Source organism: Bos indicus, chromosome 3, assembly GCF_029378745.1.
Source record: "Bos indicus isolate NIAB-ARS_2022 breed Sahiwal x Tharparkar chromosome 3, NIAB-ARS_B.indTharparkar_mat_pri_1.0, whole genome shotgun sequence".
Lineage (NCBI taxonomy): Eukaryota > Metazoa > Chordata > Mammalia > Artiodactyla > Bovidae > Bos > Bos indicus.
In genome coordinates, this window is record NC_091762.1 from 77,875,333 (window position 1) to 77,899,345 (window position 24,013).

A 24,013-nucleotide genomic window follows, 5' to 3' on the forward strand; every position below is an offset into this window, starting at 1 on the left:
TTACCTCTTGTATCCAGCTTTTTCTTTGCATTCCAATTGCCTCCATCTGTTTGAAATCTTATGTTCTAACTCCTAAGAGCAATAATGATGCTGATAGATAACACTGGGTGGTTTCCATGTGCTAGGTTCTTTTCTGTAATTTAATCATTATGGTCCTGTGAGGTGGGCACTCTTGTTACCCCATTTTACAGATAGAGCACCTCGAGGTTCAGTGAGGCTAAGTGGTTCATTCCACCTACACACGGAGTACAGATTTGAACCCAGTTCCATCTGATCAAAAATGGGATCTATACCAAATTGCCTGCCCCCCAGACCTTCCACGGAAATGTTCTACTTGTCCCTCTCAGTTCCCCACTTCTGTTCCATCCTGCATAAGGTTGTTTGATTGTTTTTCTGATAACACTCCCCATGCCTGTCATTCTACTTAGTAATCTTTGGTGGCTCCCATTTTCATGTAACAGAGTCAGCCTTCATCCACTCCATGCTCCCCTCAGTAACCATTCCGAGAGTCTCCCCACTCCTTGACCACCACCCGTCCAGTTCATATCCTCAGGGGATTGGTCCGTTTAAGACTTGTGTCCTGTGTGCATGTCTGCTTGCTCAATCCCTCACTGACTGTCTTCTCTAAGCTCCTAATGCTTGCATTTGGCATGCCTTTTGGCCCACTGATATTCCTTATTCATATTCAGTACTTAGTCCATCTCGTTGGAATCACAAGCCCTTTAATCACCCGTGTAACACCCACATTCATTGTTTGTCAGCCATGCCCAGCCCCAGCTGGTGGCTGTAAATGTCAGGGAGCTGCACACACTCGTCTCAGTCCTTCTCAGCCTCTCTCTCTCTCTCAAACCCACTCCTGTGCCCTGTGCGTTCAAGCTGCTGTGCCGTTCAAAGCAGAATGACTAAATTGCTTAATCTAAAGTGGATGGAACAGTATTTGCCTGCTGCCTCACTTTCAACTCTCCCGTTAGGTGTTTGGTTGCTTGGTTGTTTGTTTTAATTCACTCGGGGCAAGTAGGTGAACTCCTCTCTGCTTAGCAGTATTAGAAACATGCCCTCTGTTTAAAATCAATCAGATGCTAGGCCTTTATGACCAGAATCCTAAATATCTCTGTTCTGCTGCTTTGTCAGCCCATTAAGAACGAGGGTAGAATGGCTATGTTGTGGACAACATACTGGGTAATAGAGCTTATTGTAGACAATGTCCAGCCCTGCTCAGCTTGGGGAGCTAGAGAGTGTGCAAGGCACATCCCCCAGGAAGGCTGGTGGGAGAACTCCCAATAGGTCACATAGATGAAGAAGAAGGCACCAGTTGTCTGGGCTTGGGGATAAAAGGGCCATCAACTGTGCTTGCTTCAGCAGCACATATACTAAAATTAGAATGATACAGAGATGATTAGCATGGCCCCCATGCAAGGATGACATGCAAATTTGTGAAGCATTCCATATTTTTAATTAATTTTTGAGAGTTTGATATTGAAACTCCAACTGAAAATCTCATCTACTTAAAAATAATTGTAATATAGAGCGGAACTATATATAACTTGGTTCTGTATTTTCCAAGTCTCCTGTAAATGTGTTATCATGCTTTCATAATTAGAAAAACAAAAAAGAGGAAAAGGCCATCAACTACATAACCACAGGTAAGAGATGAATGGCCATCTGGAATGTTCTTCCTCCTTCCTTAGATTGGTCCTGTGTCCCTTGCCAGGAATAACTTCCTCAAGGTGAAGTGCCTGTGTCTTTGGGAGCAAATGAATGATTTCCAAACAACAGAAGAACATAGCAAAGAGCCCATTTCATTGCACCCCCCAGGTGCTCAGCACCTGTGAAGGGAAGGAGCCTGAGAGTCGGGGTGACTCCAACAAGGAGCCCCTAGATTAGTGCTTCTCCAGGAGTGGTCTCCACACCACACCAGCAACATCAGCCCTTCAGGGAACTTCTCACAAATGCAAATTCTCAACCCTCTAGCCTAGACCTGCTGACTCAGAGGTGGAGAAGCACTGCTCAGGGGGCTTCCTCACTTCAGATAGCATCCTTTGCTCCCCAAAGCAGTGAGGCCTTGGAATCCTACATATCTCTGTTCTGCTGCTTTGTCAGCCCATTAAGAATGAGGGTAGAATGGCTATGTTGTGGACAACATACTGGGTAATAGAGCTTATTGTAGACAATGTCCAGCCCTGCTCAGCTTGGGGAGCTAGAGAGTGTGCAAAGCACATCCCCCAGGAAGGCTGGTGGGAGAACTCCCAATAGGTCACGTAGATGAAGAAGAAGGCACCAGTTGTCTGGGGTTTGGGGATGAAAGGGCCATCAACTGTACTTGCTTCAGCAGGAATTCAGCCTTCTGATCAGCTTCTCTGATCATTCCCATTTCCTTTCTCCAGCCCCAGCAAGCTCCTCATATAGGACACAGGCAGGTGCAGTGTGTGCCATGATGGCTATGAGCACCAGGGTTGATTTCAGTCCTATAGAGCCTCAGTTTCATCATCTGAAAAATGGGTTAATAACACCACCTTCACCATGACCCCCAAATATATTAAAATAAAAACAGGGTACAGAGCAATGCATATGACATAATCTCATTTGTAATTTTGAAACAGATATATGAGTAATCACATTTGTATGTGCATGTGATGTCTTCAGAAGAAAACCCAAGAAACTAGTAACAGTGATTGCCTTGTGAAATCCAGAGTAGGAGGACAGCTAGTTTTTGTTGCCTACTCTCTTGGATTGTTTAAAATCTGGACTATACACATATATTCTTTTAAATCTTAAAAATTAGTGATGTAGGGCTTTCCTGGTGGCTGAGGTGGTTAAAAATCTGCCCACAGTGTGGGAGACCCAGGTTCGATCCCTGGGTCAGGAAGATGCCCAGGAGATCTTCCCACTAGAGTGGAAATGGCAACCCACGCTAGTATTCTTGCCTAGAGAATTCCATGGACATAGGAGCCTGGCAGGCCCCAGTTCATGGAGTCACAAAGAGTTAGACACAACTGAGCAACTAACACCACACTAGCACTAGTGACATAATAGTAGTTTCCTTTTCAGGGACATTGTAAAGAGTAAATAGAATAAGTTCACATAAAGCCCTGAACACAGTACCTGGCACAGAAAAAGCACACTGTTAGTGTTAGCCTTTGTCTTTAGTACTAACTAGTTATGGAAGTCATCTGTTCATTTATGTATTCATTCATGAATAAACAAATGGGACATCCAGCTGACTTCAGCCAGCCACGCAGATATAAGTACATCATTTCACATATCTTGTCTTGCTACGCTAGGTAGAGAGTAAAACTTGTTTGTAAAGATCAGCCTCAGTCTTGATGGTAAACACGCGCCTCTGCGTGGCTGGACCCTGGCCTGGCATATGGGGGTAGGTGATGGGGAGCGCTACTCCCCTACTTTGCACGTCAGAGACCCGTTCCCTCAGTGCACCTTCACTGACTGCAAATCTGTGTGGGGCACAGTCTGAGGGTGCAAAGTGGCATTGCCCTCAGAATCTGGGCACCACTCAGGGGCCAACCCATGCAGGAGGTTAATGTTCACAGCCCCAGAAACTGGCCCTAATCAAGTGCATCAGAGTCCCAGGACCTCCACCCCAGCTCCTCAGAGCTGTGAAGGGAACCCAGCAGATGGGTAACCTTTGACTTGGAACAGGCAGTATTTTGCAGGGTACACGTGAGAAGGAGCAGCAGGGTGTATCCCGTCTCTAGGAAAACAAACACTGGGTACACTGACACCCCAGGGTGATAGGTTCACACTGGCTGATGTTGTGTTGGTTGCTACATCCCATGTCTTAGTCTAACCCAGGTATTTATTGAGGCCCAATTCTCTGCGTTAGTCAATGTGAGAGAGAGGATAGTACAGAGATCTCACCTGCCTGGTTAAGGGTGTGGCTTTGAAGCAGAAAAGCTCTGGGTTCAAATCTGTTTCTACCACTTTCTAGCTGTCTGAGCTTCGAAGATCAGAAAGTATTTAGCCTTCCTAAACTTCAGTTTCAATAAGTATAACACATTCAACCTTATAGTTGCGGACAGTATTAAGTGAAGTATTATCTGTAGAGAATATTTGATATAGTAGCTGGCACATAGTAAGTGATGAATAAATGTACTTGCTAGACTATTATTATTGAGCTAAACTTCCCACACTTTAGTGGGAAGATAATCTCCATGCATACAAAGTCAGTTACCAATAAGCATTAAATAACATACAGTCAAGCATTGAAATCAATGGGGTTGCAGATGCTTGTTGACAGTTTGATGATAGCTATAAATCCTCACTTCAGAAAAAGAACATAGACACACATACCAAATTTTGTGTATAGCTTTAGGGACTTCGTTCATAACTCTTCCTGTCTCCCCATCTCATTCATGGGCCATCCCTTAGGGGTCCTTGAGCCCCTGAGCTTCAAACATATATTAATATCAGGAATCTATTAAGGGGAATTAGTCACTGTAAGCAAAAGTAGTTAGGCAGCCCTTCCTGGAAGAGAGAGAAATGTGAAGTAGCCTAAAAGAAGAGAGGATTTAAACTGGCCAACAGACTTCCCTAGTGGTCCAGTGGTTAAGAGTCCACCTTGCAATGCAGAGGAACGCTTATTCAATCCCTGGTCGGGGAACTAAGATCCCACACGCTATGGAACAACTCAGCCCGTGCGCAGCAGCTTAGAGAAGCCCATTCACTGCAATGAAAGACCCTGCGTGACCCAACAGAGATTCCGCATGTCACAACTAAGACCCAACACAGCCAAATAAAAGAAATAAATGTTTTTAAAAGATAAAATAAATCGGCCAAGAGAAGCAGGCAGAAAACTTGGGTGGAGATTTCCAGATGGGACTTGAAAACACAGCCCACAAAGCCAGGGATGGGGTGACAGACCCCTGAGGCTACAGCAGTAGAGAGCAGGAGAGGTTCTAGCTGGGCCTCTGGAATCACATTGCCTGAGCTCAGATCCCAACCAGGCAGCTTGCTGGCTGTGTGGCACTAGGTACATATTTAACCTCTCTATGCCTCAGCTTCTTCATTTATAAAATGGGGATGAAAATGCATAGTGTTTCTCACAGGGCATTTGTGAGGATTCACTAGGATAATGTACTGCCAGTCATTGGCTTACAGGCTGCTGTCCAGCATACAGTAAGCTCTAGGCAGTAATAAGCTGCTTTTAGGATTAGAATTTTTATTACGGGACAGAAATACTGGGGAGGATCTTGACTGCAAAGCTAAGCCCTTTTTAAACTCTTCCTAGGGGTACTGGGGAGTCCCTGGAACTTTCCTGAGCCAGAGAGATATAAGCTAAAAATGGTACTTTATCTGAGCATATCCTGGTGAGGATAGATTAGAGGCAAATCATATCCTGGTGAGGATAGATAGATTAGATTGGAGGCAAATAAGGAACATGAATGGTTTCAAGACTGATGAGTAGACCTAACTTGAAGTGCTGGGAGCCAAAACTGAGGTAAAATAGAAACTGGAAAATGGGGAAAAGTTTAAATGCAAGATTTGTCAAAGTACGAATCAAGAGAATTTGGAAAGTGCCAGGATCTAAGTTTGCACCGATCAAACCCAGGTCTCCTGCATTGCAGGCAGATTCTTTACTGTCTGAGCCAGCAGGGAAGCCCTCTTAAAGGATCTAACTTTGCACTGTCCAGTTAGGCAGCCATTGTGACTGGTGAGCACTTAAAGTGGGGCTCAAATGAAGACGTGCTGTAAGTGCAAAATGCACACTGAGTTTCAAAGATTTAGTACCAAAAAGAGTAAAATAGCTCAGTTTTTTAACATTAATTTGGTTTAATTTTGGTCACATTGAGCTAAATTAATTTCACTTTCTTTTTTTTTTTTTTTTCATGTGGCTACTAGAAAATTTAACCTCACAAGTGGCTCACATTTCTGTCAGACAAAGGTCGGTTTTAGGAACTGGAAAGATGTCCTGTGGCCAGAACAGTAGTGGTGCTGAGAAAGGGACATGAGAATGGTTGGGGCAGGTGGCAATGTTGTATTGGATTTTAGATGTGTTGTGTTTGAAGCAACTGTGCAGCATTCGAGTGTGAATCAAAATAGGCTTTTATTTAGACATTGGAATTAAGGTAAAAGGTCAGGGTTGTATGCACGGGAAGCATGTTGGTCTTAGCTAAAGTCCTTTAGGATCAACATCTACGGCACTGAGGACCAGTGTGGGTCAGGCAGGTGCTGAGTAATTTCCATATGTTCTCCCATTTCCTCCTGGTTCAACCCTATTAGGTATGTACTATTATTATCTCTTCCCATTTTACGGATGAGGGAACTGAAGGCCAGAGAAGTAAAGCAGTTCTGGGTAGTAGTCCATGAGGAGACAGGATTCGAATTTATCTGACTATAAAGGCTCTTTCTGCAGCCCTCCAAGACTAAGCCCCTGAGAAAACCAAAGTCAGAAGCAGGAACAAGAGCTGCAGAAAGGAATAGCACCAGACAGGCAAGAACAGGACAGCCTAACATCACGGATGCCAGGGACGAGACATTTTCCAGAAGGAAGTAGTAGTTGTTAGGAAAACAAATTTAGACTTGAGTTACAAAGAAGGATGTTAAGTACTAAGAACTATTTCAAACTGAGGGAGGGTTAATCCTATAGGTTAAGGTTATGAGAAGGAGTTAGAATTTCCCAGGACTTGTTCAGACCTTTGAAAAGTTAAGCATAGGTAGGAAGTGGCATTCTTTTAAGCTGACCTGTTCTAAGACCCAGGCAGAAATAAACGTGGGTAGAACCCAGAGGTAGGACTCTGATAATCGTCACTGGTGTTTCTCAGGAGGACCTATATGAGCGTTCTCTAGGAAGCCTATAAACACAGATTCTTGGGTCCTGCCTCTGATATAGATTGGGTTTTTTTAGCAAGTGCCCCAGGTGTTCTGGATACACCGTGAAGTTAGGAACCAGCTGCTCAGGCTCTGCAGCTCTGTCCTCTGATTTATTACCCAGGACTGGCTCACTGGCACATGGCTCCCTGCCAGCTTCCCTGGGACACAGGAGGAGGATGGGAACCATCCTGTGTCTTTAGCAAGAGTCCTACCTGAAATCCGGGGCGGTCCTTCTCTTAAAATAAGAGCGACCAGTTCTTCTTCACTTTGGTCTTCTCTCAAGGCCATTCAACTCCCCACTTCTACCGTCATGGCTGTGGAGACCACCTAACTGAAGGGGCAACAGGCCCTGAAAGGGAGGCCTTGTCTTCCTTGTCCAGTGCTTCTGGCTGACGCTTAGCCTTGCTTTCTCTCAATTTCTTCCTGTGTCTTTTGATGTTCAGAGGCCTATGCAGTATAGATTGGCAATGGAGAGGATGACCTTGCAAGTCAGGTGGCCCTGAGTCCCAGCTCTGCTACGTAATTCAGTGTGATCTTTGGCAGGACTTTTTTCACCATCTGTGCTTCATCTGTAAAACAGAAATGATAAGAGAATTTATCTCTGAGAGGATTAAATGAAACAATTCTTAGATTTTACTTACCTGGCACATATTTCAGTACTCAACAAGTAGTATTAGTTTTTTTAATTTTATCATGATGACAGTAACAGTAACATCATCATTATTCAAGCACAGGTGCCCTGGATGGCAGGTAAAATCAACTAATCAAATATACCAGACAAGGACCTCAAAGGGTTAACAAGTATAAAAACATCTGCTTTTAGAAGAAGAGCTCTGTTGAGGTCTTGAGAGAGACTGTTCTCTTTCTTTTTCACTCTGCTTATTCTGAACCTACATATACTTCTCTTAGAAAGGAATATCAGGACTTCACCGGCAGTCCAGGGGTTAAGACTTTGCCACACTTCCAATGCAGAGGTCGCAGGTTCAATCCCTGGTCAGAGAACTAAGATCCCACATGCCCCACAGTGCAGCCAAAAAAATAGAAAGGAATATCACCATGACTTTGTTATCTCTTCTCATCCCAAGGCATGTCTTCCATTGTTCCATGCAGGCCTTCCTCATCTCTTTGTCTTACTTTTCGTCCCCATAGGCCAATAACTTGTTCTTTTCACCCTTTGTTCTCAAAACTGAACAGGAGCAGGGCAGGACATGCAGGCAGCTAGTCACATGTTCAGCTACCCATGGCCTTCTTGCCTGCAAGCTCTGTTTGGGAAGAAGAATTCTGCCTTAGCTTTCCTTTTCAAGTTGTAGAATTTGGTGTGTTCAGCAATAATAGTATGAAAGTAGAAATCATAGCTAATCTTTGTAAGTTATTTACAGATTACAAAACAATAGATTAACAGTTGTGAATCAGTTGGGGTTTAGGTCCAGCAAACCAAAAGCGTTCTTGGGGGTGTTCGCAGAATGAGCTTTAATATAGGGGATTGTGTGCCTGTGTAGTCAATGGAACGAATGGAGACACAGGCTCTCAGTGGAGCCCCCCAGACAACTTCTAGCTAGCACCACAGAACTGGTGCCCAGGGGCCCTGCAGCATAACTAGCAGGCTGCTGCAGCCACACAGCTTCTTAGCACCATGCTACTAGTGACTGCACACTGGGGTGCCAGGAGCAGGTTGCCTCCCACCTGGTTAGCCATCAGAAATAAGCCGAGCAGCAAGAAGGTGCCTTCTCACTTCCACCTTCCAGATCCCTCTCGAATGCATGAGGTCAGCAAAGCCTGCATCATCCAGACCCTAGCTGTGAGAGCACCTGGGGATATTCGTTTGCTTGGGCTGCTAACACAAAGTGACACAGGCTGAGGGGCTTAAACAACCGAAATTTAATTTCCTACGATTCTATAGGCTACAAGTTTGCAGTTAAAGTGTTGGCGAGGGTTGGCTTCTTGAGACCTTTCTCTTTGGCTTGTAGGTGCCCACTTCTCCCTGTGTGTTCACATGGCCATTTTTCTGTCCCCTGCTGTGGCCAAATTGCTGCTTCCTAGGAGGCCCCCACCCTAATGAGCTCATTTTAACTTAATTACCTCTTTAGGGACCCTATATCTCGATGCAGTCACATTATGAATTCTGGGGGAGTTAAGACTTCAACCTATGAAACTTCTGGGGACACAGTTCAGCTGATGACACTGCAGTAGCAGGGCTCAGCTGGAAGAGAGGGAACATGAGCCTTTGGGTACTCAAAGCACTTCCCTTGGGCTGCAATCAGAGAATGCAGGTACTAGCTGCCCTCTGTATTTACTAGACTCACATGCTTATCTGATGCCTTTGAGACAGAGAAGTATTATTATCCCCATTTTTCCCATGAGAAAGTTGAGGTTTAGAAAGGGTACAAGTGTCACAGAGGGCACTAAAGCTAGGAACGGTCGGGGGCAGGAGTGAACCCAAGTCCCCTAGCCTAATCCTCGAGCATACACTCGGAGCTGAGCATCCAAGGCAGAGTGTAAAGGCTGGGCTATAAGCTAAAACAGAGGATCTGGTACGTGTGCACCTACTAAGATTTAGCCCACTGTTAAAAGATTTTCTGACTTTTCTAGAGATTTCTCTTTTTTAAATGAAATCTCTCTATTTTTCAAATGTTGACAGTTAAAACACATACATTGTTTCTCTCTGTATGTTTCTGTTTCACACACACACACACACACACACACACAGGTTAACCCTGTGTGGGGCCCAACCAAACACATCTGCAGTCTGGATTCAGCCTGTAGGCTCTGATAGAAAATAATAGGTGTTTATGAGAATAGAAAACCAGTTCTTAGGGGCTTGACGGTCCTCTCTCAGCATTCCTTCAAAGGCCCTGTCAGTAGATGTTACTGCCTGATTACTTTGAAATTCTTCTTTTGCTGAGTTTTTACCTTTGTTTCCCATTGGATGCATGGTTTTTGTCTTGTTATCAAGCTTAAGAAAGAACTGGTCTCTTTCTTTTTCACTCTGCTAAATCTGAGCCTATATATATACTTCTCTTGGAAAGGAATATCAGGACTTCCCCAGTGGTCCAGTGGTTAAGACTCTGCTGCACTTCCAATGCAGAGGGTGTGAGTTTAATCCCTGGTCAAGGAACCAAGATCCCACGTGCAGAGCACTGCAAACAAACAAAATTTTTAAAAAGAAAGGACTATCACTATCACTTTGTTATCTCTTCTCCATCCCAAAGTGTGTCTTCCACTGTTCCTTGCAGGCCTTCCTCATCTCTCCGTCTCCTTGACACTTAAACACCCATGGGTACCAGGTGTGTTAGTGCTAGGTGCTCCCGTGTGTCATCCCAGCAAGCCTGTGAGATAGATTGCTGTCGCCCTTTAGCAGATGAGGTGCAGGAAGAAAGCTGGGGTAAGACATTGATATTAATAGTTTAAGGAGGGATAAGAGGGTAAGTGGAAGCCTGCTTTTTCTCTCGGCGGGGGGCGGGTGGGTGGGTGTGTGTTTTGCAGCCTGCTCTTTTATTACAGCCACAAGGGGTGTGTTTGCTTAGAATGTTGGCTTCACTCCAATGATTCAATTACTGGCCAGGCCTTGATGACTTGTGATTCAGATTCTGGGGCTTCCTGGTGCCTTCCTGCCAGAGTGTGCTCTATGATACACTTGCCATCCCCACCCTTCTCTCCCTGCTTCAGGCCCCTCTAGACAAAGATTAAAATGCCCACATTTCCCTAATATGACATCTTGTTCCTAGGAATTTCTAGGAAGCTGAGAATTCAGATGAATAATAGCATTTGAACCAATGCAGAGCATTTGAATAGCTAAATGCTACTTTGTTACTAATGCTGTGTTTATTCAAATCTCTCAGCCACATGTAAAACTGAAAACCAGGCTGCAGAAGCAAGAGCCAGAGTTTTATCAGACCTGGGTTCTGCACAGCACAGGCACAGGCCTGGGCCCTTCTGGGTAGGATGGACCCCTGGGGACTCAGGATGTTCAGATACTAACCTCAGTCCTTGCCTAGTAGCCACAGCAAGAACATTCTTGCTTTGCTCATGGATGTGACAGGGGAGACCTGTCTTCCAGAGCACCAGACAGACAAACAGATGCCTTCTGCACCAGAAAGAGTATTGTACAAATGTGAAGCCATCAGCAAGGCCACAACTCTGGGTCATGGGGTGTCAAGGTCACCCTTGATTGGAACCACATCGTGGACTGTTCAGTGATGCCCTGAGTGTTTGTGAATCTAATTAATTGGAATTGCATCCTTTCATGATACAGTAGGAAGTGTGACTTCCGGGATACAGAAGCTTACGAGCTGGTTCAAGGCTCTGAGCTGGATAAACTGGGAGCACGTTTTTCTAATTTTAGTTTCCTCATCTATAAAACAAGGATGAAAAAGTAACACACCTTTCAGGCTGAGAGTGAGGCTTCACAGATGAATGTAGATGAAAGTACATGTATGCTCTGAGGTTCCACAGGAATATCAGGTGTTGTTTGTCTTGGAAGCTATTCTTGGAATAAGAATAAAGCAAGTTTTTTTTTTTTTTTTTAATCCAAGTAATAGCACAAACAAACAGCCAGACATCCATGCCGTTGAGGAAAGACCAAAGAAACCCTCTGAGGGTGCAGAGACACTCAGAGATGTTTGTGTCCCAGTCTGTCCATCTGGTTCTGCCCCGGCCCAGCTGTTGAGGAGATGCAGAGCAGCTGCAAAAGGGGAGGAAGTCCTCGGGAGACCTCCCGCTCCTGTAAACACCGCCCACCAGTCTGACGTCAGGCAGCCCGTGCGTGACCTTGCTCTCAGACACATGAGGCAGCTCAGCCGCCCAAGTTCCTTGAAGAGGCTTCTTGGGTTAAAACAATATAATTTTGATTTGACTTCTCCATTGGAAGCATGTTATCATAAGAGACGATGTACTTTTCCAGTGGCCCAGTGAACAACTTTTTCTAGAGGGGTCTGCAATAGAAGGGAACAGGCAGCCATCTGAGGGATGGGAAGAAGGCTCTCTGTGAAGGAGCTAGTGAAAACAGAGGTCAGAAGTGGGGAGGGCTGTCAGGGCCCCAAGCTGGCAAGCATGAACTGTGAACCGCTGGCTCTTTTTCATCCTGACTGTAATACAGTCAGGAAGTTAAGTCCTCTGCGTACCAGATGCAAAGTTTCTCACCAATTTTAGGAGGACCTACCCAAGCATTTTATAAATAAAGCCTGACTGTGGACGATTTGCTTATGGCCACGTGGGCGGGAGCCACGGCTGACCCAATCCTGATACGTGTGTGTAATGTTCCACGGTTACAGGAAAACTTGCTCAGGCCATGGAAACTCTATGCCCTGGAGGTTGAGATGAAGAAGAGAATGGTTGGTGTTATTTTCCTGTGAAGGGAACATTAAGAAAGTCCTGAGGGTGCAGCCTGGAAACCACAGACTGCTCAGAAAGGGTGTCGTATTTGCATTCTGGAGGCTGGGGGCCAATCCTCTGAACCAGCGCCAGCTGGGAGGGGAGCCCAGCTTAACATGTTACAGGGAACAAAACCAGTGTGGTTTTGAATCTGGGCACTTAGACTGTTCACAGAGGGGCTGCCTGCTGCCTTAGACCCGTTTCAAAGGTTCTATTAAAAAGTGCTTGCTGGTAGCACAGAAGGGGCTGGGTCAGGCCGCTGGATATGAGCAGGGTCACCAGGAGGGGACCCTTGGCCTCTCCTTTGGGTGTGGCAGGATGACTGAGGAATCAGAGGAAGACGCAGCTCATCTGGAAGTGTGTTGTAACCCAGTCGCCCAAGGCAAGGCCACCATGTCCTGCCACATGACGGCTGCTCCCAGTTTCCTGCGTGGCTTGGGCTCTCTTACTCTAGGGGAATCCTCAGATGGCTGTCTCCAGCCATTCCATTCTGCCATGACACCAGAGTGCCACAGAACTGCGTAGGGCCAATGCCCACCCACACTGGTCATTCAAAATCCTAGAGGCCTATTGACCAGATGGGTGGGGGCGGGCAGATAGGTACACAAGGGATTCCCATTACTTGTGCTGGGTGGGACCCCTGAGGATAAATACAGTAGCAGCTACTGTGTGTGGGGTGCTTTGGTCCTTCGCTAAACACTACATGTGCACCAGTGAATTGAATCTTCAAAAATCACAGTATCCCTGTGTTACAAATGAGAAAACACAAGCTCAGAGAAGTTGGGTAACCCGCCTAGTTTCACCCAGCTAGTAACTGGAAGGCAGAGTCCAAACCAGGGGCATGAAGCTTGCTAATTAGGATTTCAAAGTTCTGCAGGCAGTTAAAAGCACAGTTGTATTTGGGCATTTGACCCAAAGCTGCCTCTGACCTCAGAGGGTGCAAGCCCTACCCAAGTCCTTGAACTTGGCTACCCGGAGCATTCTGAATGCAGTAGATCTCTGGTGGATGCCGCTGGAGCTGCGGGTGTTTGTTTTCTGAGCCTTGTGTGGTGTGAGCCTTTACAGCAGATACACTCTGTGCACTTGCAGCCCCTCCAGAAGGCTGAGTCAGCCTGGGTTTGCTGCCAGCACCAGACTTTGCTGAGCCCCGTGCATAGCATGGGGAGACACACCTACTGTCCACCTGCTCTGAGTCATAAAACTGCCACACTGCTACCAGACCTGCGATCTCTTCCAGTGCCACCGTGCCAAGAAAGGTCCTGGTCATATATGGCAGGGGCACCAGGCAGTGCCTTTCCCTAGCCTGCCTTCCCATTGGACTCTGCCATGGAACAACTAGACAGGTCGAAGCTCAAGGTCCAGAAATTTCCTCTGCTTTGCACCAGGTGGCTGGGGAGATAGAAACAGGGCAGCCTAAAAGCCACAGGCTCAGACCCGAGAGGAGAGTCAGCCCACGAACATGCAGTGGAAGTGTGGGATTACCCTGGCCACCAGGATGAAGCCAGAGAGATCAAAGTGGTGGCGGCGGGGGGTGGGGGTGGGGGGGTCAGTGCGGTGCAGAGAGGGCAGTGAGGGAGGGGACTGATGAAGTTCCATTAAATATTTCAGGCTTGAGGCTGTATCCCATTTGACTTTTAGGTTATCATTGAGAGTCTTTCATCTGAAAAGTTCCTACTTTTTTCCTGAATAAGGGGTTCCTTATCTGCCTAACATTCTCCAAATGATTGCAAATCTTGATATCTCCTAAAAACGCACCCTTTGTGTACAGTTTTCCAGAAGCACTCTCATTTGCCGTTTTTCTGTTGCCAGGATTCACATCAGCGTAATAATTGGGTAAGAGAGCCAAAACGAAATGAAATCTAAACCTTCTATTAAGGTGCACGGCAGTAATTATGTTAACCTGCATAGGGGATGTGGCCTATGTGTGCTGGAGGCCTTGAAATCACCATGGATGTTTTTGTGTGTTTCCCCTTAGAAAATCCTAAGAAAGGCTATTTTATGCTGTATATAGGGCACAAGGATTAAACTGCTAGTACTGGATTTTTGGCACAGCAGTAAAGAACCACCTGCCAATGCAGGAGACACAGGAGACGCAGGTTAGATCCCTGGGTCGGGAAGATCCCCTGGAGAAGGAAATGGTAACCCACTCCAGTAATTCTTGCCTTGAAAATTCCATGGACAGAGGAGCCTGGCGAGCTACAGTCCATGGAGTCGCCAAGAGTCAGACACGACTGAGCGACTAAGCACACACATACTGGGTTTCTGCAGAGGAAAGATTCACGAAAGTGCTCAGAAGTATTACCAGCTTAAACACCGAGGCCACCACTCGCATTCCCAACTTCGTGGTGACTGCCTCCAAGAAGCTGTGGTGACCGGAAATGCATCCTTTTCCCCTCGAGTAACACAAAACATTACGAATGTCTAAACAATTTTTTTAAAAGTTCACCTTTTAAAAAAAGTTCTCTTAAATTTCAGGTGAAAACCATTAACTGAAGATGTCGAGCAAGACAGCCAGTACCAACAACATTGCCCAGGCACGGAGGACTGTGCAGCAGTTGAGAATGGAAGCCTCCATTGAGAGAATAAAGGTAAGAGCCTCGAGTGGGCCAGACGTGTTCCTCACCATCTCTCTCTGCTCTCCTGAGGCCAGGCCATATTTCTGAGAAGATAATGCCATATAATTCAGCCAGGTGCCATGATTTCCTCTGAGCAAGCTGAGAGTTTCCGAATCTTAACTTTCTTTTCTACATAGCATGGGCAAGCCAAAGTGTCTGAAGTGAGCCTGTCTGTTAGGACAGAAAACCTAAAACCCATGACAAGATTTCCTGAGGACTTGCTTTCCCTGGGCACACACAGCAGAGCCTTCTGGCACTGTTTTCTCCCTGGGGACAGGGGTTCCAGGTGGACTTTATATAAACACCCTCGTCAGCCCTCTGGAATGTATGAAGTGTTCTGGAGTTATCACTGCAGCCGAGTGAGCCTGGCATAACAAGTCAACGGTCGGGTGTCCTTTTGAGGAGAAGGCACTTTTTCAGTGTGTGTGAGCTTTGATGACCACAGTCTACATCCAGGGCAAATAATGCCAGCCTTAGTTGAGACCTGAGGAAACCAGAAGGCATCTGATGGGTCACCTGACTTAGAAGTCATTTCCCCAAAAATCTCCAGAGAGGGCTAAGCAGTGAGTGCCTTGGAATGTTGTGAGTAATGCTGTTTCCTAGATACTGAAGCAGTCACCTGATAAATTCCTCTGGGCCTGGAGATAGTCACCTGTCTTCAAAACAGGAGGCTGCCTGTCCTGTATTTGCCAGGGCTCAGCTGGCCTGTGCCCCTGGCCTGAGGACACTGATCTGATGATTCTAACGGGTCTCTGACCCAGCCCCCTGAAGAAGGCGTGGTATTTCCATTTTTAACTCATGCCAAAGTAAGGTGCTACATCTTTCCATGCTGGTTTTGCCCTCTTTTTATTTCCCCAAGCCCAATCTTTAATGGTAAATCTTGACACTCTACCAAAATATGGCTCTGTTCTTCCTGAGATTTGGCTGTGAGCCCTTATTTCAGTGCTTTAACTCTGTTCTCCTCTGCATTCTAATTTATTTTTTTTTAATTGGGTAGAAGCTAAGATAGAGCCTTCCTTTGACTCAGACGTTTCTCTTTTTCCCCTCTTCCCAAGTTTTTATTTTGAGAAATTTTAAACCTACAGAAGAGTTGTAACAATAGACACCCATATACTCTTTACCAAGATTCACCAATTAGCATTTTACCATATTTGTTTTCTGTCTCTGCACACATACAAAACTGATGTAATTTTTTCCTGAAATTTCTTGAAAGTTATTTGCAGACATCATGACTCTTCACCCCTAATACTTCACCGTTTGTCTCCTAAGTACAAGGGCATGTTCCTCTACATAATCACAGTACAGTTATTACACTCAGGATCAGCTGCTGATATCTAACTCACAGTCTGGTTTTGAAGATTCTAGGCCCCTCACTTTGCAGAATGGGCCTCACTGCAAATGAGATTGTTTGCTGATGATCAAATTCGGGCTAAAGGTTTTGGCCGGAATACTAGCTGGCTGGTGGCATGTCTTCTGCACTCAGCCTAAGAGACAGCTGATGTCAGTTTGATCACTTGGTTGAGGAAGGGCTTATCTGCCAGATTCTGCATTTGGAAGTACCTTTGCCCTCTCAACCTGGGAGTGATACTTCAAGACTCTGGTTATCCTGTTCTCCCACAGTCTTCCACCCAGTGGGTTAGCATGCAAATACCTTTCGAGTTTGTAAATATTCTTTTTAAAAAAATTGTTTTATCTAAACAGTTGATTTACAGTGTTGTACCAACCTCTGCTGTACAGCAAAGTGACTTAGTTATAAACTTATATATTCTTTTATATATATACATTCTTTGCCATTATGGTTTATCACGGGATATTGAATATGGTTCCCTGTGCTATATACATTAGGACCTCATTGTTTCTCCATTCTAAATGCAGTAGTTTGTATCTACCAACCCCAAACTCTTAGTTCATTCCTCTACAAGTCTGTTCTCCATCGATAAATCTGTTTTGTAGATAGACTCATTTGTGCCAATTTTAGATTCCATGTATAAGTGATAGCATATTTGTCTGTTTCTGACTTATTTCACTTAGTATGATCATCTCTAGTTGCATCCTATAAATATTTTGTTTCCTTGGGTTTGTCTACACACCAGGTTTCAAAGGCATCAGCAGACCTCATGTCCTACTGTGAGGAACATGCCAGGAATGACCCTCTGCTGATGGGGATACCAACTTCAGAAAACCCCTTCAAGGATAAGAAGACCTGCACCATCTTATAGAGAAGTAGTGAAGTGGATCCTCCCCTCTTCTCAACAAAGCAAATGATGAGCAGCTCCTTGAAAAGATTTACCTTCAGCTTATTTGGTAACCACTGCTAATAACTAAAATGCTCTTAACTTGGAGTTATGGACTCTGAAGTCTTTACCTTCCAAGTTTTTCTTTCCTTTTACTGAATTAATACAGAATAATAATCTTGTTTCCCATTTGTTAACTATGGTGTCCTATTAGTTACTGCTGAAGGAAAAGTTGGTCTGGCCTTTAAAAAGAAAACAAATATATCAGTGATCCAGTTAAAACCTAAATTACCTAAGCAGTCGTCTAGATTAAAATGCCAAGGATAACTGGTCCTAAAAATTTTTGTCGTAGTCTATTCTTAAGAGTTGTGCCAATCTGTATAGTATATGTGGATGAGAAATGTTTTGTGTATATATATGTGTGTGTTTGTATATACACATCTCAAAGCTTATTTCCCAATTAAAATGTCTCTCCCTCCATACTATCAGTTCGACTCAAGAAGTTATACCTTTATCTCAAGCTGTGTGTAGGTAGAATTAAATTCTTTTCTTGTCGTTATTGTACAAAAAGAACACCCTACAGCCTATATTCATCGTAGTTGAGTAATGAAGTCATCTCTCTCCTCTTGAAACCGTGCTGACCTGCCAATCAAAATTTTTAAACTGAACTAAAAGCCCTTTTATAATATGAGCATTCTTTCACCAAGGGATTTCAGGTTTCAGCAATCCTGAATCTATGTAGGAAATGGGAGGCAGCCCTTGGGGGCACCCTAGGCAGCTGTGCCCCAGGGCTCATGGTCTCTGAACCAGGGGTAGACACCTGAAATTCCTACTGTAACGATGGGAACTAGACAGAGCGGCCATGAGCCCGGCCAAGAGAAGAGCAGGAATGCGTGAAAACCAGCTGCTCTTTGTGGCCTAACTTTGTGATTTAGCTCACTTTCTCTGCCTTCCCTCTTATCTTTCCTCTGCAGCCAGATCATGTCTTCAGAATTAATGTCCACCTCCCCATCCCCAAATGGGTAGATCATGGTGGGAAAGAAATATACAAAGAATGTAAAGGTATCGGACACATAAGCTCTTTTCAAGTATCTGCAGCATCTGCATCATCCCTGCCTGGTCCTCACACCATCAGAGGGGCTTGTTTCACTACTTGGGCTCACAGTTCCTTGATTTTCCTCTGGGCCTGGATATTACTGCCACACACACCCAGAATGGCTAGTGGGGATCCCCAAAGAAGGTTGTCTCCTGTGGCAGAGGGCATACTGTTAACTAAGAGGAGGAGAGGGTATTCCTAAACACTTATTTATGGGCCCAAACCATGCACCAGACCTTTGATATTTTAATTCAAATTCCATTCATTAAAAATTACTAATGAAAAGTTAAAAGTATTCTCAGAAAGGATTCAACCCCAAGAAGGAATTATTTACAATGGTTTTCCCTAGTTCTGTACAATCTTGCCCTGCAGTGCAAGCCTGTTTTTAAATCTAACACCTAAGCTTTGAGTATTATGTTAATTGTGGGTGAACAAATACAGTACTGTTTTCAGACTGCTCAAATCTATTCCGTATTTCTGCAAGTCACCTATCTAGCATTGTGAACTGCCCTCACTCCTCCAGGATCATGTGGAAATCATGCCACTGCCCTTACCTTCTTGTCATCTACACTTGGTTCTGCAAAGGGCCCAGTTTCCAAGTATATTATAGGCACCGTTGGTGGAGAAAGGTTTTTCCTTTCAAAAGGTGAAATTTGAAATATACATTAAGAAGACAACTTTACATGTGCTGCATCACTTAATGAGACATTCTTTTTTTTTTAATAGGTGTATTTTTCTACTGATAAGTTTCAGAACACTAATCTTATTTTCACTCTGATTTTTACCATGTTCCTTTGAATATTTATAATGTAGCTTGTTACAAAATATTTTCATGAAATTACTTTTATTATACTGTTATATACACATTTTTGGTAGCAAGCATAGTTTATTCTTTCGTACTAAAACATGTTCTTTTCCCTATTAGAAAACAAGTATGGTTTGCTATATATTTGTTAATATGCTTGTAGTGGTAAGGAATGGACTTGAGGTCCCAGGAGATTTTTTTTTTTTTTGCTAGCCAGATATCATAAAGGCTACAAGTATGAACATCATATAACTTCCTGACCAGGTGTAGGGCATGTTTAAGAAAAGTGATATCAAGTCCTTTGATGCTGGACCCAAGGGGGAAAAATTGTAGCTAAGTGTTGATTTACTTATTATGAGACGTCTATGTGAGAAAAATATAATATATGTATACATATATATGATATGCAGAAGTCACTTTTATTTATCAGGCTTTATTCTACTAGTAAAGCCACAGTTTAACTATTAGACAGCAGCTGGTTATAATGATGGACAAATGCCCAATGTGTTTTATTTTTTCCAAACTACCACTATAATGACACAATCACTTATGTACATGCAACTTCCTGGCTTCATATCTATGAGGCTATTTAAATATGTTCACTATACTTGGTCTTTAATTCTGCCTCTATTAACAGTGATCTCTTTTTCCATTCTTGATTCTTCTTTAGTTCATCATTAATCTGTCCAATTGACGCCTCAGGACCATGGCAAGAATTTCATGACTCCAAAGTATTTTACAGACACACCCTTTTTTTTTTTTTTTTTTTAACAGAGAGAAACACTTTCTATACCATGTGGTTCACAAGCTGTAGGTTTTTTCTAAAAAGAATCAGGTTTTTACATTTCCTTATTATTAAAATAAAAAGTGCCATACTGACCCCTTAAAGCAAAGACCTAATTTGCTTTCTCTCTATTGGGACTATTTTTGTACTTTACTAATCTTTCAACTATCCAAAAAAAAATTATACCAATGATTTAGTAATTTTGAGGCGTAAGTTAGTTTAGGTAGTGGAAGATGTGCCAAACTTTCCCTCCAGATGCCTTTGTCTCAATTTGCAACTAAGGTAGTGTCATCTGAGTGATTACACTGAATTTTACTAAGAAGTGAATCACAGTACATGTCAGTCCTTTCTCAATAAATGTAATACCAGAGTGTGTTATGACTGTAGACTTTTTATGGTAGATCTGTTAATAGAAAAAAAAAAATATATTGAATTAAGTAGAGTTATCTGTATGTTAAAATAGAGCACTTACCTAGAGCTGGGTGTCCTGGATCGCTGTCTAGCCAATCCTGTGTTCCTGTGTTGTGTGACTTTGGACAAGGCACTCCATCTCTCTGAGCCTCCATTTCACCATCTGTAAAATAAGGGGCTTGAAGTAGCTGATGGCTGATACCCTCCTGTTCCGTCCAGTGGCCTACCCCTCTACTGGTCCTGCCAACATGTTGGTGCTATACGCTGCTTCAAATATAAAATTGGTTTGTCTATTGTGTGTGCTCATTTAATAGCTTATGAAAGGCCTTTTTGTTATATGGCTTTTTTTTTCTAGTTTTATGAACTTGATTACTGTAATAAAGTCTTGTTTGTAGCCATGTAACTATAAACATAGTCTCTTGATGTCAGTAAATTTGCATTTGATATATTAGTTGATGGAATTGTTGTTTTAGGACATTCTTTGACTACTTATCTGTCCAGCATCTTATTAACCTAAATATTGTGATCGTTGTTTGGAAATCTGTTCTCTGGAAAGAATAAAAGCATTTACTTCACAGCTAATGTGTTTGCAGATTTGAAAAACAGTTTCATTAAAGCACCATTGCTCTCTTTACTGGGTCTGGCTCATTGAATCTTCCTACCCATATTTTGCTCAATAAACTAACAGAAGACCAGTTCTCCTCCCTTTTTCCTGCACTCATTCAGTTAACATTTTCTGAGTACCTGTTAAGAGCCAGGTATGGAACTAAAGCTCTGATTATACTCAAATGAATAAGGCTTACACTAGCCTGTGAGAAGCTCACAGTCTAGAACAAAAGATGGGAATGACTCGTATATAAACTAATAATACCATGTGCAATGTGCCTGAACTCAGGGGAACACTGCTGTGAGCTCCCAGAGGAAGGAGGGCTGCCTATACCATGGCAGTCTTGACAAGGCTTCCAAGGGAGGTGGTGTTTGAGCTAGGTCTTGAAAGATAAAGAAACCCTGTAGTCGTGGGAGGGAATTGCAGGAGGAGAAAAGTGAGCTCAAAGGTAGTGTGCAGAGCATCTCCATACCTCCTTACCCACCCACCAGCAGGAAGAGGGTGGAAGTTGTTAAGGAGGAGTAGTGTAATGATTCACTGTGTGGAAGGCTGTTTCCCATCCTGAGACCTGGCAATGACCATGGAAACAGATAACAAAGGTCATCAGATTTGATGATTCATACTCACCAAGTGTTTGCTGAAGGTATCCTGCCTCCTGCCCAGTCCCTGCCTCCAGGGCTGGGATTCCCTCAGAGACGAAGGGATAGATGACACCGTCCAGAAAGCTGCCAGAAGGGAGAAGGCGGCCAACAAGGTTTTGGGCTGGGCAAGCCACAGAGATGTTCCCTGCTTCAGAAAACCAGCACTCATACACTCTGAGAGTCAGGGCAGGGATAGCCACTCAACCCTTTCTAGGAAAGGACTGAAGCATTTAGATACTGCAGTCATGAAAAATAGGCAGCAACTGACCAGCATTTTTCATGGTTCAAACCAAATTACCAGAAGTTGCTGTGACTTGCAATGGAAGATGATTGTATTGGGAGGTGGTAGATGGGATTTGGGTAGGGCTTCCCTGATGACTCAGTAGGTAGAATCCACCTGCAATGCAGGAGACACAGGAGACGCAGGTTCAATCCCTGGGTCAGGAAGATGCCCAGGAGGAGGAAACAGCAGCTCACTCCAGTATTTTTGCCTGGGTAACCCCATGGACAGAGGAGCCTGGCAGGCTACAGTCCATGGGGTCGCAAGAGTCAGATATGACTGAGTGACTAAGAACGCAACATGCATGTGGGAGAGAGGATGAAGCTGAAGTGAGAAGACTAAGTAAATAGGGCAGATGAAATGGTACATGATCTAAATGGTATAAACAAAGAAGTCCAGCCTGCTGGCAACGGGGGAGCTAAATGTGGAGATGCAGGTCATCTCACAGCTCTCCTGGGCGTGGGCTGTGGTCAGCTTCTCATTGGCAAGGGTCTGTTACATATATACATGGACACTCACCATAAGCCTTCATACTCGGTGCTAGGGTATTGCTGCCTCCTTTTCTATGTCTAAATTTACAAACTTTGTTTGGACTTGTGACTCTTGACTGCAGAACCTACCCAACCATAAGCTCTAGCCACCATTGCACAACCTGGCATGACTCTTGCCTTTAGCTTGTTTTCAGAGCCTGGCCCTGCTTGCGTCTCAACGCCTTTACCGCTGTGAGCAACAAATAACCTTTGCCTTCAGATACTGCCCCAATTACTGTTCCTTTATCTGAGTCAATCACATCTATTAAAGGCCCTTTAGCTGTGAGCCAGCCCTGGACAAACAGACAGTTGGTCTCAGGAACCCACACCTCAGCTACTAATTTTTTAAGAAATCAATAATTTCTCTCCACTGGAAGAAAATGTCATCTAAATAAGTTCATCCTGAAATGCTATATGACTTTGTATTAGTCTGTAGAAGACTACTGGCACTGTAAAATAAAACTATGGAGAGAGAAACGCTTAGCACAAAAGAGCAGAAGTTCACCATAAAGTTTTAAGTATATTGAGAATTTTACATATGGAGCATTTTTACACCCTATGAATCCTCCTAGAGAATCTATTCAGTTATGAAAGCAAATAATTGGAATGGCTGAGCTATATAATGGTAAGGTCTTGAGTTTGGAAATTAAATCTGCAGCAGAGATACCTAGGTATAAATTGCTATTTCTAGTCTCTAGAACCAATCATGCACCCATCTTTACATACACACACACACACACACACACACGGCTTAATGATAGAAGTGGGAGCTCCAGCCACAAAAAGACCTATAATCTGGTCCTCACATAGAACAACCAAGGGTCACCACAAGCACCCTGTGGATCTGTAAATTAACATGAAGTGGGGGCAGGCCTAAAGCAGTCACTCACTGAACAAGTTGTAATATACAGTTTCCTCTTAAGACAGACAAATAAAAAGTAAGCCAATTTACAGTTTCAAAAATGTGAGTATATAATAGCACAGCTTGTACTTGGATATGGCAAAAATGGTTAAGAAGCCTTACGGTATATCAGAAGGCAAGCATCCCTTCGAAGAACTGTGCTCCAAGAATCATCCACATGCAGTAGATCCTTCCTACTTTTAACCTGAGACATTTCCCCAAGACCAGTGCATTAGAATTACTTTGTTCTAGATAAACCATTGTAGCTCTGATATCAATGAAGTACATATCAATATAGCTCATCAACATCTATTAATATTTACAGAACTTTGTGTGAGGCACTAGGGAAAGGAGGGACCCAACATTGACACAGACTGGGCACTCTGCATGTACCCTCCCATTTAAGCCTCACAACAACTCTCAAAAGAAAAGCAGACTTTAACTCTGTCCTACAGATGAGGAACTGAGGCTCAGAGAAGTCAAATTACGCAGGATCCTACAGCTAAGAAGTGCAGACCCTGATTCCACGCACCTAGCTCAGCTGGATTCTACAACCCATGGTCTGTCTTCGTATTTGTAGAATGGTTTGAATGAGGTGAATAGGGGAGAAAAAATAACGTTGGGAAATTTAAAACTCATTAAGTGAGAAATAGAACTACCATATGATCCAGCAATTCTACTCCCAGATATACATTCAAAAAAAAAAAAGACTAATTTGAAAAGATACATGCCACCAATGTTCATAGCAGCATTATTTATAATCCTAAGACATGGAAGCAACCTGTGTCCATTAACAGGTAAATGGATAAAGAAGATGTGGTATATAAGTATATTCAATGGAATACTACTCAAGCATAAAAATGAATGAAATTTTGCCGTTTGTAACAACACAGATGGATCCAGAGTCAGAC

The 24,013-nt window shown here is 43.8% G+C and overlaps 1 protein-coding gene and 1 non-coding gene across 7 annotated transcripts in view; both read left to right on the top strand.

Moving 5' to 3' along the window:
- Positions 1-20,777, top strand: part of GNG12 (G protein subunit gamma 12) — a 141,265-nt gene extending 120,488 nt beyond the window's left edge. For all 6 annotated transcript variants that reach the window (XM_070786344.1, XM_070786347.1, XM_019957292.2 and 3 more), the window contains 2 exons: positions 14,674-14,786; positions 16,907-20,777. In XM_070786344.1, coding sequence (XP_070642445.1) covers positions 14,694-14,786; positions 16,907-17,032 — 219 coding nt within the window. In that variant the 5' untranslated portion in view covers positions 14,674-14,693 and the 3' untranslated portion in view covers positions 17,033-20,777. The remainder of the gene's footprint in view (positions 1-14,673; positions 14,787-16,906) is intronic.
- On the top strand, positions 1,347-1,453 carry LOC139182342 (U6 spliceosomal RNA). The gene has a single exon (XR_011566013.1). It is a non-coding gene; the product is annotated as a U6 spliceosomal RNA (small nuclear RNA).
- Positions 20,778-24,013: the final 3,236 nt, after the last annotated feature.